The sequence below is a fragment of the Diadema antillarum genome, unplaced genomic scaffold (genome assembly GCF_040938485.1).
Source record: "Diadema antillarum isolate AM-2024a unplaced genomic scaffold, OU_Dant_1.0 scf00000137, whole genome shotgun sequence".
Taxonomy (NCBI): Eukaryota; Metazoa; Echinodermata; class Echinoidea; order Diadematoida; family Diadematidae; genus Diadema; species Diadema antillarum.
The window spans coordinates 1369187-1389347 of NW_027271026.1; the positions used below are offsets into that span (position 1 = coordinate 1369187).

The 20161-nt window shown below is 37.5% G+C and overlaps 1 protein-coding gene across 1 annotated transcript in view; it reads right to left on the reverse strand.

Moving 5' to 3' along the window:
• Positions 1 to 6010: 6010 nt before the first annotated feature.
• Positions 6011 to 20161, reverse strand: part of LOC139721055 (endophilin-A2-like) — a 58581-nt gene continuing 44430 nt past the window's right edge. Inside the window, exons 8-10 of the mRNA XM_071632385.1 lie at positions 18153 to 18256; positions 11734 to 11873; positions 6011 to 7149 (exon numbers count right to left, since the gene is read on the reverse strand). Of these exons, the coding sequence (XP_071488486.1) occupies positions 6953 to 7149; positions 11734 to 11873; positions 18153 to 18256 (441 nt within the window). The 3' untranslated portion in view covers positions 6011 to 6952. The remainder of the gene's footprint in view (positions 7150 to 11733; positions 11874 to 18152; positions 18257 to 20161) is intronic.

The following is a 20161-nucleotide window of genomic DNA, read 5'->3' on the forward strand; positions in this document are numbered from 1 at the left end:
GGGGGGGGGGTCGGAGAAACCATATTTTTACCTTTTCCTGCAACAGACATAGTAAAACAACAGTGTAATACAATTTGGAGAACAGTATTTCTGTGAAACTTGCATTTTTTTTTTTGGCCAAAAAAACAAACAAACAAATGAAAAAACAGCACCAAATATTGAAAAAAAAGAAGAAGTAGCAGGTGGCATCTCTGCATTACTTGCTGACTTTACCTTATGTCATAACCTTTTTAGAATTCATACAAGATGTCCATGAAGAATTTGTTGCATTCCTACAACAAAAATTTGTTCTTTTCTATATATTGTTTTCTACTGAGCTTCATTTTTTTAAAAGAAACTTTCATGGCTGAGCAAAGAAATTGTCCATGTGAAATAACTGCAGCAATTCTGCAACACAGACTTTGCTCTTGTCTTGTTTGTGCTGTCTACTGAAGTTTGGTGTTTGGTTTCCCTTGAAGAAACTTAGGATCATGGCTGAGCAAAAGGCGGAGGGGGGTGGAGGAGGAGAGACTTAGACAAGGAAAAGAGGACAAACAGACACACAGACAAACAGACAAACAGACAGACAGCGGCACACTGATAAGGGAGCATAGTAAAACTTAAACTGCATATATGGTAAACACCATGCACGCCGGAGAGAAGACACAATTTCCACAAGCCATTTAGTGGGTAGATGCAGTGCCACTTTATACAGTACCATGAAGTAATGAATGGCGGACAAGCCACCTCACATAATTCCTCATTTTAGCCATGTAAACACAAGTCATATTATCTAAAAAAAAATAAAATAAATCACAAATCACTTGATCATACATCGTTCAATTTTTGTCTCATCAACGAGGACCCTTGCAGTACACGGGAGTCACAAGAAAGGGTGAAAAAAAACTGAAAAGTTACACAATGCACTCAACTTGTGTATGAAAGGATCATGTACAGCATACTCCATTGTAAGACTCTGGAAATAATATCATGAATATTACAAAGATTAAGTGGATGAAGGAAAAGTTGTATATAAGATCATAAAAACAAACAAAAATTCTAAATAAGCTTTGCATCTACTTCACAGGCAGTAAAATCACTTGACATTCATGTACTGAATCAAAATATATGAAATGTACATTTGAACTTTTCAACTAAATTCCATCCAGACAAACCTTCATAACTATTGACAATCACACTACTATTAGCACTTTTTACAGTGTCTCACAGACAAACTGCACAGTTTACCATAATAAGATATGTGCCTATATGATTCATATGAAAATAGAGAAATCTTGTAACATGATGGAAGATTCGGAAAGTTTTCTTTTCACTATAAACCTGTGTATAATGCAAACTCCCCATTTAAGTAGAACACAAAGAGTGTGGAGAAAGATCCACTCCTTTCAAGACATGCATATTTTGTGATCTGTCTCACTGAGAAATTTAAACAAGCTCAGCCATGTCAGATCACACAATTCAGGTAAATTCTATTGTGACAGAATTGGACTGGATTTTGACCCCCTTCCCCAACCAAGCACTGCTCAAAACTCGCATCCTTTCATAACAGTCATTGACAATGGTCAACACGTGTCTTTGGTGACCTCAACCACATCACAAGCAAGTGTTCTGAATTTGGTAACCATTGCTGGACCTGCGGTTACCTTCAGGCTGAAATCTGAACCCAATGTCCCCCGGACCACTTCCATGACAAAATAAGATCCACATTGCACATAAATTGTACTTGATTTGTTCTGGAAATAAATGTATACATCTCCTATCAACATTCTACTTTTCTTTTTCTAATCCCTAACTGTCAATTCCATGGAAGTATCTTCAAATTGTAGTACACTTGAGATATTTTCTTCATGCCAATTTCATAATGCAAAAGTAAAAAAAAAATCAACAACATAAAAACAAAACAAAAACATGGGAGTGTACAAAACAGCTACACTGACTGTGATTCAGGCTTGGAATGGGTTCATTTCAAGTCTTTATTTTATTTTTTTTTTCTCATCTTTGCTGACATTGCGCAGTGTTTAAAAGAATAGCTTCTGACCTATCTACCACAATTCTTGTTTCTGTGTCTTTTTTACTTTGTCACACATTCACACGTTTACTGTACACGTCAAGACTTGACAAAATTTCGGAATTTCTCAAACTTCATGGACAAGAGGCATACTTGTTGGAAAATGTTCTACACAGAAATAACACATGGCAACTACTCATTATCGATTTTCCAAACTCCATGATATCCTGGCATAAAATGCATTCTGCCAAAGAAATCCTCAGATGATCATATCATGCACTGAAATCATTAATACTAGAACACAACAGATTTATTGGATCTGTTTGAGTATAGGCCTCATGAGTGAAACCATGGGCAATGATCTTTTTTTTTTTTCCACTGAATTCATAACATGGGTTGTTATGTGATGAGGGGTGGGGAATAATGAGAGAATATTCAACAAATCATGCTCACCTCCAATCATTCAATAAAGTATATTAAAAATTTTTATTCAGGACTTGCCATTGTGCACACAAGTAAAGTTGTGTTGGTGAGAATAATAATTACAACTTCTGAAAACAAAAATATATATATCTTATTATATAACTGCTCTTCATTGACCTTTCTACTTGTCCTAAATGCACGAGAAAAAAAATATGGTATGGCATATATGGAAACATAGATGAAATATTTTGAAATTTGCAGCTCTACTGCAAAATGGGTGGAAAATACCTCTTGAAAATAATTGTACATTATGCAGTGTGAACAATATGACTTCGGGTTAGATAAACCATGAAAGAGTATTTTCAAATTGATTCAGTTCAATTCCTTACCTCCTTTGAAAGGAAGGCTACTCATTATATACTTCTTCTTTTTTTCTTAATAATCTTTTTTTTCTTTATGTTAACATAAACTTTTTCTTTATGAAAAGCTGACAATCATTCATAAAGCCCCTGATTTCCTTTTGTAGGCAACATATACAAACACATGGAATGGATGCCAAGTCAATTAATCAGACTACTTACAATATGCTATAACATATAGTTTGAGATATGTAGATATATTACAATACACATTGAAGATGTGCAAATATACAGCAATGAACATAATACAGGTGAACACACATTTGAGTAAATTTGAGCAATGGCTACGATATTACTATACAATAACTATGATTTTTAATGAAAATATAATATAAAAAATTCATCCACATAATTATTGAAGAATAAGAAGCACGTACAAGGAAATTCTGCCATAGCTAGCCATGGGAGAGTGGTGAAGCAAATTGTCACACAAAAAAATATAATATTGACTGAAATTGACACAAAAAATTGTATTTAGCAATACTTCTCTCCCTATGAACTAGATATCTGCTGTAAGTCCTACTTTTTCTTCCTCTCTCCAAACTAGAAGACTGCTCATCACTTTTTTTTAATCCTTTTGAAACAGTTGTATAACATTTTTGTCCTTTTTTATGCTTTAAAAAAATATAGTAATGTGTTAGCACAAATGCTAGTTGACAATCTGATAGACATTATCATAATATATTACTCTTTAATCCTATAGTACTTTCTCAATATTTTCTGTGTAACTAGAATTACTTCCACATGCCAAAAATCAAACAAACAACAAACAAACAAACTGAGACAACCACTAACCACTTGCATCACCACAAGCAACTCATTTGGAAAAGTACAGGTGAACTTTCTTGTCTCTTTACCATCAGTTATGATGGATATGACATCGTCATGTATTTCTTGACTGACAGTAAACGTCTTGATTGATCACACTAAGATCCTACCAAAGGGGTAAGAGGCTAAAACTGGGTCACTACAGCAACAGACACAATCTTTTCAATAATTGCAGGAGAATAAATTCCCCCCCTTCCCCTCCCCCTCCCCCATTCCAAAGAGATAACACATTCACTATCAATGACACACTTTGTCAATTTCAGCTTGAGGTCTAAGCTGAGGAACTCAAGAGAAAATTTCTCTAATTGCCCACTAAAGGAGTATTTTCAGGAGGGCACACCACAAGAGAAGATGTTAAAAAGAACTCCCCTCCCCCAACTAAATCATCATAAAAAGCAGTCTCTGTGGTAGATGAGAGCAAAAACATGAATACAGCAGGATGTCACGTCAAGCAAGTGACAGAAGAGTGTGCATATCCGTCACTATAAAGTCTCTGCAATCTACATTTTGCACATTGACGCCTCTCACCTTTCAAGTTCAGCTACATCTACCAAGACTGGAAAAAAAGGTGGACTTCAGAAGGATCACTGGTAAACAATTTCACAACGAAGGGGAACCACGTTACAACGAGCTGCTTGGGAACACTAATATTTCTTCACTAGACCAGGTATCTCATTTTATCATGGATAAAAATGAAAATAAGAATGTAAAACGAACGTGACCAGCAAAATTACCTCTTTATATCAGATAACTCGCTATATCTGACCTGGGCATAATGAGGTTCCACTTTTTCTCCTATATATGTAAAAGAGATACATACAATCTGTTATGCATCAAAAATCATGTTTTGCTTTAATAGGTTAGCTGATGTGCTTCTGGAAAGTATTCTAAAATTCATTTCAATATACAAAACTATACAAAATTAAAATCAACAAAAGCTGTGTACATAATGAGAAAAACATTCTACATTAAAATAGAAAATCTGTGTCTAAAAAAATATCCACAATTACTTTCAGCATGTGCAGCTCGTGACAAAGTGAAAGTCAGTCCAGCACAAAAAATGTTTAACACAGAAGAAATTCTGTATCAGAATGCTACAGTGTAAAAGGACACAAATAATAGACTTCATCCACTATCTACATTCGAATAATGTATTCTTTTGTCAGCATCACCAATGCCAAGAGTGTGATCCTTCCCTTTAAACTGTTGACTAAATAAGACACCTTCTTTCTTGGTGCAAAGGCACCCAAGCAAAGACTCTGGAAAAGAACGGAGGCAAGCAGATGTACATAATTCAACGTGACGATGGACACAATTTGAGTCAAGCGACAACCTCACGTCATTCAAGGAGCATATAAAACCATCCTTCAGCATTTGGAAGAAAAATATCAAGAAACTAATGCCCTGGTACCACGTTGGTGGCATAAAGATTATTGAAAAATTATACATAAGCAGGTGAAGGGTGTATGTTTTTTTTTTGTTTGTTTTGCTTTAATTTTGTGAGATTTAGATTGGTTGGCACTGATACAGTTAAAAAATGAACAAAGAAACAATGGGCTGCTGCAGAGCCAGAGTGCTGCAGTGAATGGTATCAAACATTTTGAATTTGGGTATGGAGACAAATGTTCATGATTTATTGCCTTCTCTCCAAGACACACAGTATTTTTTCCTCTCATTGCTTCCTGCACAATTCAAACCAACGAATCAGGCTTTACCTTTATGATCTGAACAAAAACAAAAAAAAAGTAAATGTCCCGGTGTTTGTCTGTTTGTCTGTCTATGTCTTTTTTTCTCTTGATACTCTGTCCTTACATGTACACTGCCAAATAGGACTGCTTTGACCTGTTACAGCACAATGTATTTACTATAATCAAATGGAAAAGAACACACTTTTAAACTGCTATCCTTCACTAAGTTATGATATCATCAAACTGCGTGGCACATTCGTTGACACTGGCGTAGACATAAGCAAGCCCCTAACGAGGTTAAGATCATAAAAATGTGAAGATTTAAACAAATTAAAAAGCAGCAAATTAACAGAAAACTTCATGTTTTCATGCTTAACCCTGCCCAAGTTTCAACAAGTAGCATGCTTTGGACAAGGGTATGGTATTTCCATGCCTGTACAAATCACAGAAGAATTGTCCAAAGGAGAAAATGCTGCACCAGGCACCACACACAAGTGTGCACCACACAATCAGACAGATTTGTTTGAGCCTAAAGTAATGCAATAAAACACAGCATCACAGCCAACAATAATGACACTCATGAGAATAAAAACACAATTAAAATTCATATAAAGGAACAAATGCTTTAAAAAGAGGAATGTCTATATCTGAACTACAGATATAGATATGGAAACTATACAACAAATGAATGCAGAGAGACATTTCCTGAAACTTTTCATAATTGGAAATGAGCTGCATAACAAATGATTAAATGACTAAGCCCCCTTTCCCCTGAACACAGTCAATTCCGGACTGTGACATGATTACAGCAAAACAAATACCATAGTATACACTGGCATGCCCTTTGATGCAAGTCTCTTGTTTCAAAAATGACATGTGACCACTTAAGGGGTTGCATACTTGAGAGTCTGTTTCAACTTCAACAGGAGCTTCACAGAAAATGAAACCACTTCTGTAAAATTATTGTATAGATCCAGTGGAATGCAGACTAAAACTTATATTTTGCCTATAGATGCATACACTCAAATGAAAGACAAAATGCACTAGGCTGAACGATGACCCATTGGCCAATGATGGGGAAAATCAATTATCCAGTAACGTCCAATCCAAGTACCATATTTGATGAAATGATGACATCACTGATTTCAACCTCGACTCATTACCTCTGTCCCTCGTCTGATTTTATCCTAAACTTTACATAAATGCCCACATCACTCTACAGATTGTGGTCCTGTATATTTGACAGAACTCTGAAGGGATACTATTGCAGAAACAGAATATACACACAGGAAATGGACTAAACAAAACATATAAAATGCTTACAACACTCTCCGCCAAGGGACATGGAAAATGGACACAGATTACAAAATGATACAATACATGTTTCGGCTTCAGAAGAAAAATCAAAGAAGCTATCTATCGACTTGATCTGGACGATGCATTGTGAAATCATATGCATCAAAACCCATTTTCAATTCGATTATATTCTAGATGACATAAAAAAACGGCCTACATAATTATGGAACTCTGGACATAAACTCTCTGCTGTTCTCCACGGAAGGCGCACCTTAGAATCTACGCGCCCCTCACAACGTTGAGATTTCCACGTAGTTCCGCGGGAAGTAGCCCGTCTTGCCGTTCAGCTCGCCCTCCAGCCAGTTCTCGTCGATCTCCTGGACGAGGTTGATGATGTCGCCGTCGTTGAAGGGCAGTTCCTCGTCGTTCTGGGCTTCGAAGTCGTAGAGGGCCTTGCAGATCTTGGTGCTCTTGGCAGGTGGGGCGGCTGTGGAAGACATCATTGTAAAAAAAATGCATAACAAGAGGGTCGACAAGGCATGCATGCCAGCTCTACTTCATAATTTCTACGAATAACTTTGAAGGTGTGGCATCTGGAGGCCTCTAGATACTCTTGTAAATGGTTTCACCATGCAATTAAGAGTAAAATGATGCAATGGGATTTTCATGAACTCTTAATTGCTTGCTTAACTAAAATGCTTACTCAGGACAAAATTGTACTGACATATGGAACTATGACAAAGAAAATTCATAGAAACAAAAATATTGAACAATCTACGGTATCAACTATACCCATTTTCATTTCATGTTCTATTTTCTGTGGTTGATTTTCTTCAGGTGAGCTTTGAGAAGAAAACTTTGCTTGAAGTCTTCTTTAGCTCTAACCATCCTTCCTTCCTCAACTTGGCATACTTCATCTTATTTGCATTTACGGGAGATTACCTGTTGACTATTAAACTCTATGCTAAAATTCAAATGCATGCAGATGAGGTACACAGAAAATCTCTACAGTAAGAATGGGATAGAGAGAGTAACTTTGGTATGTGTACATTCTGATATTTCAAGTTGGTAAGATATCTCCATCTACTAGAGTTAACGGAAGTTGGACAGAAGGGGGTGGATTTGTAGAGTCTGTTATGCCTAGAATTGTTTAGATTTCTAATATTCAAAGTAGACTAATGAGTTTAGCATATATTATAAGAACACATCAAACATTACTGCAGACAGGGCCACATATCTGTCTTGCCTGTATCTTTGGAAAAATCTGCTTTCAGGATTTATGTTATTGCACAATGCAGCCGATCCATTAAAGACTTGCACAAGATCTAACTGAACTTAACAGAGTTAAGACAGCTGTGAGGTCTTGCAGCAGTCTGACATCATTTTTTCACTGTGCATCTCATTGTACAGACCATTTCTCATTCAGACAATTCATAATGTCTCCAAAATATGTCACTAATACTGTAATATTTTCATATATCCAATATGAAGTTTTACCACAGTCTGGTGACCTGCTAATTTCAGGATTTCTTCTTGAAATCACTTCAACCGACTTTGACAGACAATCCACCTCTCTAAACTTTCCCATTACTTGGCAAAATTTTGTTTGTCTCTTGCTTACTGGTGCATTTCATTGATATCTCTTGAAACACTTTCAATTTAAAATTTTCCAATTAGATAACACTGACAGCTAAACAGCACACTGCAGTGGTTTCACGTTATTAGTAATCTAGTCGCCCGGACAAATCCACTGACTAATGCCATACTCTGGCAGGATGGTTTACAAAGAAGCCAGAATGTCAAACTTGATATCATGGGGGAGAGTATTAAAGATGATGATGCCTGAGTATTAAGTACAGATTGTAAACCTACACCTTTTTTTTTTCTTCTTTTTTTTTTTGAAGAGGGAAAGAGAGGTTTTGTTGGAAAAGAACCTCCTTATAGCAAATATCATATAATTTAAGTGTATAATGTACACCATCTCAATCAATCATATCTATGAGAAGATTGAAAAATCATGGAACTTGGATCTATACATTCATGTGAAACTGGTTAAAAAAAAATCAGTTTGTTTTGCCAAAGTATCTGACTTACGGCACAAGGCATAAATAAAACTTCAAACATTCCTAGTGGCACTGCAGTACACAATACTAAAGCATTTCCATCCCCACCCTATTTATCATTTACTTGCCATTATCCAAGGCTTTGGGCGGAAATATCAAACACTATGAGAGAAGTTACCCACACATGCATTAAGGAGAGAAGGTACTTTGGTGCTTTGCAATCACTAACCATTTTGTTATGGGTGTACAGCTGTAAATTTTTACATCAAAATGTAAGCATTTCCATATATTTTTTTCACATTCTATTTATGCGCATATGATCCAGATATATTTCACCATTATACTGACTGGTAAGGGTAAATATCTACTGTTATGCTCAATCATACTATTACTAGTTTCTTTTTGTGTCAAAAGTAATGTATCTAAGAGATGCCATTGTAAGAGGTACAATCAGACTTGCATTTCCCTGAAAGACTGGGCAAATGCGTTCAGAAAAAGATAGAAAAAGGACAAAGAATTTACTGACATCGGTCTAAAGATTGTCTTAAACGCAAATAGACATCATACACACACAGATGGTTAGTGGTTGATACAGTTAACTTGTGTGGTATATCAAAAGTGCTTTCAAATAGGTTTACTATGCGACTCTGCCCAGCAGACACTGATACAAATTGTACCAGAAGAGCTGCATTTGAAGGCCACTCATTTATTAAAAAGAAAAAGAAAAAGAAAAAAAAAAAGACGGAAGAATCGCAATATACTTCTCTTTCTACTTTACAAGGCAGCCCTGAACCACGCTGGTAATAAAATGAGTATGCAGTATTACAGAAATAGGAGAACAATACATTTCCTGTCGCTGAGCTGACCATAATGAAAATGGCAGTTCGTGAAACTGCCACACTCGGATGGCACAAGGCCGCCAGTATATTTCCTTACAAAGACGAGGAACACGCCCACAATGCACAGCAAAAAACAGGTCAACCCCAGAGTAGCACACAGGGAGGAGTGAGATGTTGTGTTACAATAATAAGTGATGTCTCATGAAACACAGACTTTCATTACACACGTTGAGAGAAAAAGAGGTTGAAGTGTTAGTTAAAAAAGACTTCAAGGGAAAAACCTTGATTCAACTCGCCTCTTTTTGACCTAGTATATTTCTTTCCTGCTCACATAAGAAAAACACAAACATAAAAATGTCATCAGAAACATGGGTCACTTTCTTAATATCTGAACTTTTTTTGTCACAGACGCAGTCTGACTATTAAAAAGGAAACAAATAATACCGGTAAAACTCATATTTGTATCAGTCTCAATGAGTACTGTCAAACAAGGAATGTTTGTATGTATTTTAATTTTACAAATTTCACATGAGCAATGATTCGCAAAATTAAAACGCACACAAAAGTTCTTATCCACACTATATGCAATGAACACCAGAGGAAATTCATGAAATTTCATACTGTGAAAAAAGCCATCTGGTCCAATTCACAAAAATTTACTGCCTTAACCCTAACTAGGCCAGGGGGGTGCTCCGAGGCCCCCCCCTCGACGTTCCGCGCGATGTATCGCAATCGCAAAAAGCCATCGCCATCGCAAAAAGCCATTGCCGTGACATTTCATGACTTTTTTCTTTCAAGTCTCCCGCATCTTTTGACACCAAATTTGCGACGCCCGGGCACGCGGTTCCGAAGTTACGCATAAGTATGTACATGCATGTCAGACCAAAAACTGCTCAAAAACGTGATTCGTGTACAATTTCAATACAAACTGTGCTTACTGGCAAATTTCATAAAAGCATGATCATTTTTGTGTTTTATTGATTAAAATCAATGAATGACATATTTTCTTGTTCCGAGCGATGTCACGGACAAATTTCATTGAGAAAACAATGAAAAACATAAAGTCGAAAAAACAAAGAAATACATAAGAAATTCAAAAAACAATGAAATACTTGAGAATTTTCTCTGTTACCACAATTTTTTTTATTACATTTGCTAAGGACACTAAAAAGAATATTTACACAAAAAATGTGCCTGTTTTGAGCTTTTTTGTGTGATTCATACCAAATAGTCTGATTTTATGCATCATCATGCATAAATTAGCATAATTTAGCATAAATTATGATTTTTTGAAAAATTTACTTCATGGTATTTTAGATTACACCATAGGCAATGTGTGTGCCAATTTTCGTCGCGATTGCGCGGTCGCCGGCCGAGATCTGGGGGGGGGGGGGGGGGGCCTGGGGAGGCCCCCCCCCCCCCCCCCCCCCCCCCCCCCCCCCCCCCCCCCCCCCCCCCCCCCCCCCCGGCTCTATCAACTACCTAAATAGCCCGGCCTAGTTAGGGTTAAAACAATTTTGCTTTACAGTAAGATAACCATAGAAAAGATAGAAATATTGTTGAAATATATATTGCCAATCTAAAGGAAGATACCCATGGTACAGACTTTCTTCCATTCATTTCCTTCTTTGATATGCTTTTATTCTTGCTCAGCTCCACACTTGTACATAAAATTAAGAATATCATCATCTACAAACAGTATTGGGCGTACACATCAACACACAGCCAAAATCTGTCCATCAAGCCCATTCTTTTGCAAATGCATACTACACTCTAAAATTTTCGGCACAGTATATAAAATGCAGTGAAATTAGCAACACCTGATATGAAGCTAAGAACAGATCCAATGCTAAATCTTTTTACAACATTTTTGAACTTTGTCTAGTCACTGCTCACATCACAAATTAATTTGATTCCTCCCCAAGAATGTACCCTAAGGATCTTCCCTGATAATATGGAAGTGACTCCCATCCTACAAAAGTTAAAAGCCTGAGAATAATCAGTATCCTCTGGACACGCACTAAACAATAATTTCCTAAAAATGCTTGGGAGATTTGCCACGTATGGTCGTCTGCCCCAGTCTTAAGACGGGGTCAAATTTCCAATGTGGCTGATGAAACGTGGACATGCCGTAAGTGTGAACACTTGTCAGATCATAACTCAACTCACCAGAGGGCTGGTAGGAGATCTGCCTGACCCCGCTGTCATTGTCGCTGTCATCTGAGTTATGGGAGTTACTGGACAGGGTGGTGTTCACACTCTTCCGCGGCTTGAACTCACTTCGCGGTCTGTTCTCCCCCTCCATCACCCTGTCAGGTAGAGAAGGTCGCAGATAAGATAGCATTGTAAATATGAGATTCACACCAATGTAGTGTAGTTTTTCCTCTTCTTCCTCCTCCCACCCCCCCCCCCCCCCCCATCCAATGACTCAAGAATCTTGCTCTGAAGATGTGCCACGGATGTATCAGGATGTACTACTTAAAAAGTGTACAACTATTTAACTTTGATACATATATCATGGATCTGCATAGCAGGACTTGTGAGTTTTGGAACTCTCTCTCTCTCTCTCAAAAAAAAAAGGAACAACAACAACAACAAAGGAACAAAAAAAAAAAAAAAAACTGTACTGCAATACTAACATTCAGCTGAATGATATTCACTTCCTACTTGTGACTATTATTCTACATAAAGCCACAACACAACACAATGTCAGTCTGAAAAGTAAAGAATGGCACCAAAAACCAGATCATCTTTCAGTTGATGAAATGCTCAGTGTTAAGTTGCTGTTTTGTTTTTGTTTTTTTAATGATGTGAGTATCAGGAGTGTCATTGAATGCAAGTTTCTATTCAACACATGTGTAAATGAGAGCAAACATTTTATGAGTTCATATTTTTCCCCCCCTGAATCAAGTGCAATTAGTAATCAAAACAAAAAGGCATCGTTCAACAAAATGGTTGAAAATTTCCAAGAAACCCTGATTTACTCGACACTGTCACTCACAATAACAGTATATCTCCAATTTATGAGATCATAAGGCTCAGTAAAAAATGGCAGGTGTATAGACTGTATTGCCAATAACAATGTGAAATATACAATGTAGCATTATTCAAAGTAAATAATGACTCAGCACACTTTGTGTTTTCTTAAGCAAAGAAATGGCAGACTACGAGGGTTTTGGAAAACACTAATTTTTACAAGTATACTTACACGGTGTACACATCCCTGGCATTTCATATTGTGTCACACATGGCAAACATTTCTTCCATTAGATTTTACTACATAACATAGAAATCCCTCAGCCTACTAGTTTTCACTTGATAAACATGATAAACTCCAATCAAGGAGGCTGCTACTTTCATCATGGACAGTTGCATCATAAATCAGACACAAGATGGCGCTCTACATTGTATGTAGCTCCAAGTGGGCAGGAGAGTTGCAGCAACTCTATCCAGTGTGGAAAAGAAAAACAATGCATGTTTCTCCTTACCATTCCCTTCACTGTCAAATGCATTACACCACATTCAAACTTCCCCCTTGCTTTCATACTATGGAGAGGGTTTTGCACAGGGGGTGGGGGGGGGGGGTCCGTTGGGTGTGCATACAAAACTGAATGGAATAGGGAAAACTGGGTTTGTGGAGAGAAATTCCCCCAAAAATCCTTTCATTCCTTCATATTTCAAACTTGTGAGAGAGCAAAATATAGTGTATAATGCTGGAAGGATGGGGAGCATTCAAATCTACCGCAGAAATGACAATATGCTGCAATACAAGGTATCAATTCTTTTTCTATTTTTGCCCCCCCCCCCAAAAAAAAAGGATAAAGTAATGCAGGCACATAGAACCAAAGCTGTCACTACGAGAGGTACAGCCTTGTATTTAAAAAAAAAAAGGGGGGGGGGGTGAGGTACAGATACTTGGAATCTTTTTCTCACTTAATAAATATCACTAGAAAGAAGAAAAAAGAAGGAAGAACTGCAGTCATGGTATAAACCCTAATGAAATGAGTAAATTAGTCAACTCATGTACGGAATGCCATATTCAGTCTTGACCACGTTGGACACATTAATTTACTTCCTTCTTCCAAATGAGGAAGAAGGGCTTTTCAATATGGAGTTACAGAAAGCAAAAGTAAGCCATGCGTATGATGAATTCTGCTGCACAAAGGCACTGGAATTTAACAATTGGCGAGAGCTGGAAACTTGGCACTCGCTAAATGTAGGATCAAATAACAAGATTTCATAAAAGATGATTTACAGAGCTTTTAAGAAAACGGGTCGAATGTTTTAATGGGGAACCAAATGCAGAGAATGCATCATGCAGCGGAGGCGGGTTTCCAACGATTTCCCCATGCTGCGAAGGAGGTTGCAGAAGAGGAGGGGGGCGGGGGAGGTGAGAAGTGCGAGAGTAGAAACAACTCACATGTTGAAATAAATGAAATCTCCTCTGCCCGCATTGAACACTCTGTAAAACAGGAAGTTTATCAACAAACAGCACTCTCCTCAGCCGGATTTCATCTTGTGAGTCTTCACCATGCAACACTGACGAAGAGCATGCCTCTCAAAACAAGCAACACACATGCAGAAAATAAAATAAAAAATCCTTGGGACAAGACTGCCGACAAACCATCTTCGAGGCCAATGACATGCCCTCTGGCATATGATGCTTTCCGCATGGATTTGTGGTTGGCGGAGAGGATCTTGGATGATCGATACTAAAACAGCCTCAACATCATCTACGATCAGCATCTCACATGCAATCACGAAGATTCCGTCTATCTGCACTTGCTATTCACTGGCGCACAGTTTACAACATGTGATGTTAAGTCACCTCAATATTTTCAGCATCACAACCCCCTCTCTTTGTTCCCATGCCCCCTTTTGTTTATTCTTTAATGAGCTATACATCCCTATTTCTATTACGCCCCCATGTATTACTACTCAAAACAAAAAACTTGAGACATAATGATGAAGGGCATTGTAAATCTATGCACAGTAGATGAAAGGATAACTTTTCTGCCAGACACAATAAAAATCAAAGGCACATTACACAGCTGAAGTTGAGGATACATGCTGATACAAGAAGGCACACTCCCAAATGCTCCCAGTTCAAGTCTTGCCAAGATGCCATGATGTTCACAGCTGGGTTGCCCCAACAACAAATTTGCCATTCACTGACATTTTTCATAGATAAGGGGGAGGTGTTTCTTATTTGAGAGTCATGAGTGGCACCAAGAGCCTAATGTTTTCTTTATGTAAGAATGAAAACATTACGACAATTCTTATATTTTGTTGAACTTCTCAAAAGAAAAGAATGCAGGGGGAAAAAAAGGAAGAGGGCAGCTACCTTTCCATGCTCCTGTTTTCACTAATCAACTCCCTACAGATATCTAACCATGCACTCTATTTCATTTCATTTCATTTCATTTCATTTTTATTTCATTTCCGGCCAAAGCATATAATATGACAATTTCATTGTATTGTATACCATTACTCAATTACATTGTATAATCTTCCAGAGTGAAAACCAAATCGATGTCCCCACAGGTCCATCAAGACACCACTGGAAAAATTACACCCACTGATCAACTCAAATTAGGTTAATCTCTATAACCGTTCTGACGACAGATCTCAAAAAAACTTTGTTTGCTTGTTGTTGTTGTTGTTGTTGGTGCTGGGAGAGGGGGCTTTTCCTATCATAACAATAAGAAAATATGTTTCATGAAATATAATTATCCTTGTCGGAGTAGACTCTGCATGCACGAATGTCGGACGTGGACTGGCCAAATACACAACATCACTTAGCAACATGCTCTGCTATGCCATGTCCCGATTTTTCTACATTTTCCTGTCAGACATATGTGACCCGCTACAACAAAAGGATCCGAAAGTCAGGGGAGGACAATTTTCTGAAAATGGCATGACATTATTCCCCTACTCTCCTACATTAATTTCATATATAGCACAACTCTTAAAAGTACTCGGTTGCGTAGATATCGATGATCTTATTAGCGCATGTCAAGTGGTCGAGGAAATCAGAGTTTCGAGAAAAACGCCTTCAAAGTTTTCCCCCTGACACTATCATGATCAAGGGGAGGCAAGACAGTTTTCATCGCTTGACAATAGAAGGCATGCTCCTAGCGACCTCCGCGACGTTCATTCAAGCTTAGCGCCAGCGGTCTACGCACGACAAATCAGTGATCAGGATGCCTTGCACTGACCAATAAGATCACTCCCTCGTCGCTAGGGGCGGAGTCTAGCTGCGGCGCTAAATCCAAATCTTCGGACACATTTCTGTTCCGTTGAAAGTCAGAAAATCATGGCCCAGAAAAACGCTGATTTCTTGCCTTTCCTTTGATCATTTAGCTTCAAAATTTCGGCAGATGATAGACAAAACACTAGACTACAAAATTATGCCAAAAACAGAAATCCACTTGTTTAGACCAATTTTAATGATGTGACTTTAAACTCGATTTTCTTGGCTCACTGGTCAGCGACTTTAGGATCCTTTTGTTGTAGCGGGTCACATATTTCTATCAATCCATTCATAATCCATGCTAACCAGCAGGATACACACATCACATCTATCTGCTTTTCCTCGTTGTTTGTTTGACAAAATGTTTCTAATTTAATCTGTCGCTTCCAGACTTCCCAACCTTTCTGACTGAAAAACAGGGATGATTTGGCTAAAAAGTAGGAAAGAGCAGTTCCCACAGGAGTGTATAGTAAAATTATCAAGAAAAATAAAAAGTTTCTAATGAAACAAGAGCTAGGAATAGTCAAAATTCAGATTCTTTGATCCAAATTCAGAATAATTGGGAGGTCTGCTCTTCTACACATGACCATCCTTCGTAGGCTTACATCGTGAATTACTCTCTATTCCTGATGGATGTATAATGCATTGCACGATGCACACTATGCAATTAAGACATACACAAAAATCAAAACCTCTGTCTGTAACACTATCTGAAATTTCCATTCTCTTTGCATGTTGGTAAACAATTTAACATACATATCAGTGTCAGTCAGATCACCTTTAAAAGGAGTCCATTTTCATTTGCAAGTCATGATTTCAGATTTGCATCGAATCCAAAACAAAGAACACTCTCTGTAGCTGTGTAAGACTATCCACACAATCTCAGAGACACTGCAATTATATGCACTTGTATTGGATTGCACTTGAGTGCACATCACACTGTTAACATACAACAGCATTATGCAACATTTTGTGCCACATTTTGGAAGTTCTTTCAGATCATAGAGCTTAATGCTTGCTGACAAGTAAAACATGTGTTTTATGATACAATTACCAATCATGTAAAGTATTATTGCTTGTATTTCCTAGAGGGCAAGCAGATAATAGTAACTTATCTGAGCAGGAAACAATTTTGAACCACAGGTGTCCAAAAAGGGCAAGAGTATACTATATTTAGGGTCTCAATAGAATACCAGCAACACCTTTTGGGATAACTTAGTTTGAAGTTATCGAATGGTACAAAATGCCTGGTTTTACTGGCCTGTCCTTCCTACTTTCATCTAAAAAACAAAAACAAAAACAAAAACAAAAACACCACCCCCAATCTTCATGGTATTGTAAGTTTTCAAAATGTGATTGCATGATGATAATCATGATCGGGAACTTCTAACAAGACATTAAGTAGGATGCTTGTCATTGGTCAATACAAAGTCATGTGACCAACATGATTTAGTTGATTTATGTGGCTCACAGAGTGTTTATACCAAACTTGCCTTTTTTTTTCACTGAGGAAAATGGAAATGTTCACTTTCAACATTCATTTGGTTCAACATGTTTTGCATCAATTACACTGCAAAGTTATGGAGAGAGAGGCGTGGTTCACTGAAGATATCTGATTGATAATTTCAAGCATAGACTGCAAAATACATGAGCAACATTTTTTTTTTCTCTACATGGCAGAGAACAAGATTTTGATACATTTGTTACTGAGGTTTCTGTTCTAAGCAAATACATGTTACACAGCTCATAAATGTTTGTGCAATGTATACATGTGTCAGGCTGATATCGAAAGTAAATCATTAAGACTGCATGATGTACGTATCATTTCATCTCAAGTTCCCTCATCAGATCACAATGTGCAAACTCTATACAATTCCCAGAACAAATGAAGTGGGTCATTCAGCTGCTACAATTTGCCACAGTGTATGAAACCCATCAGACTCTTAATTTTGCTTTGCTTTACTTAAAAAAAAAAAAGGGCAATAATGACTATGCTTCTTTCAACAAGTAGCAGTGCAGAATAAAGATTTTCCTACATCCTACAGAAAACGATAATGGACATTTATCCCCTTGCACTATCATGGGACTGGTGTTTGTTTGTTTTTTCCTGCAATTCAAGTAAAACTCAGAAAAAAACAACCCAAGGAAGGTAAAATCTAGGGGTGTGCTATGCAGGAGGCTAAATAGAAGAACTTGAAATAGAATGAGACCATGGTCGACAGCTACAGCTACCATGGCCATGGCTATTAAGATGCTCACAGCTGATTGCCCGGTGCCGTGGTTACTGAAATTATCACAAGTAACCTGGGTTTGTGGGGTTGCCATGGTAACCAACCTGTCTCCTAAGGCGGATGTCAGCTGACTGAGGATCTCCTGGGCTTGTTGGTGGAACTCGATCTGGGCATCTACCAGGGCCTGTAGCTGTCTCACTTGCTCCACCTGCACACAACACATGAAACACACAAGAAACGGATACCAGGGCGAGTGTTCTTTCACTTTATCACAGAAATATCACATTATAAGAGTTTTTGGCCTGGCACACTCTCTGCACAACTTCTTGAGCAGAGCTGGACAAAGGGTTTGATGGCACGGCTGTTTGGTACTCTCGGCCCAGAAGGCAGAAATATTATGTTTAAGTACCAAACAAGTTGGCTGGAGTATCATTGTCTGGTCTATACGCTAATCTACCTGTATGATGTCATACAGGGGTGACAATGATAATATTAGTTATGTGTATGGGTACACGCATGGCTATGGAATAGAACACATCATATCATTTCTTATTTTCCAATATCTAGATAAAAGTGCAATGTGAGGTAGGGCAGAGAAGCTAGCTCTGATTTTATTGAAGTGTTTGCATGATATTTATCTTAACACACATTTCTTTGCAACCTTCAGTTATAAAGTAATCACACAACTTGCACATCTCCTAGGCTACATATAAGTAATCTAAAGCTATTGTATAATTTTGGTTAAGATTTGGATTCAGAGTTTAACTTTTTGCAAGATAATTAGAAGCCACTTACATGAAATATCAAAGAGCATACAATTCTAACAGGAATTTAAGGTTTATTTGATGAATATCAGTTTTGAAATGGCTGACATCCAAAAACAAAAAGGTCCTGATAAAAGGTGGGATAAACCTTTTATTAGGACCACTTCGTTTTGCTTTGTTTTTGGACATCTCTGCCATTTCAAAGCCAATTTTTGTCAAATAAACTTTTAATTCCTTTTAGAATTGATGCTCTTTAATATTTCATATAAGTGGTTTTAATTACAATGTATCTTGCAAAAACTTAAAATCTGAATCCCCATCTAAACCAAGACTACACCATCCCTTTATTTTAAAAGCGTGCACTCACTTGACTTGTTGGTGAAGTTTCAGTTTACTCTCACTTTCAATATTGCTAGCTGTCGTGGCACTCACAATTAATCTTTGAGGCATCCTTCAATCCCTTTACGGTGACATCATAATTTGTGGGAAATGTCACTTCACTTGATAAATGCAATGTGCTGACTGCTTGCATGGCAGCTATACACATATGTTTCATGGCAATGAACATATTCTTCCAGAATGAACAAGTGTTCTATGGGTATATTCCACCATAAAATGTCTATAGCAATGCTTACTGTATCACTTTACAACAGGACACCAGATCATGATTAATGTTGTGGACAGACTGTCAAGTCTTTTGTACCCTATAGGAAAAGCAAACTAGAAATATCACTGAAGGCGAGTGTTATCCTCCTCCAGCAATACTGCCCTATGAAAGCAATCAGAGCTATGAGTAGACTAACACATCTCTGTACTAATACTCCACTGATAGGACACAGTTTCAAAGCACACAGAGAAGTGACTAGATATGAACAACTGAAGAAGGTTTTTCCTTTCCTCTAGCCCTTTACGAGTTCTATTATCCACTCTCCTAGCTCCTCTTTCATAAACTGACGTCTAGATCTTCTATCAAAACTGTTGATAGAGAGTTGTTCTCTTATCAAAGATATTGTAAAAATCACTTCAAGTGGGTACTCCAGCAGTATAAAAAATGAATAAGTAATCTGAAAGTGTTTTCCTAAGCAAATCGAAAGATCATGCTTGGCCAAGATAATGAGAATATACTGAGTTGGATATCATCAGTTGAGAAAGCAAACAAAACTAATAGCTAACTACTAAAAACAAACACTTTACATTGGGACATTTCCACAGTAAAAGGGTACTTTTCAGAAATGTCTCTTTATTTTGGGTTTCCAATGTGCAGTACCCCAATACAATGTGATCTTCTCAAACACTTTAATGAGAGATAACTTTGCATCAAAATTGCTTCAAACACGCAATCTATTAGA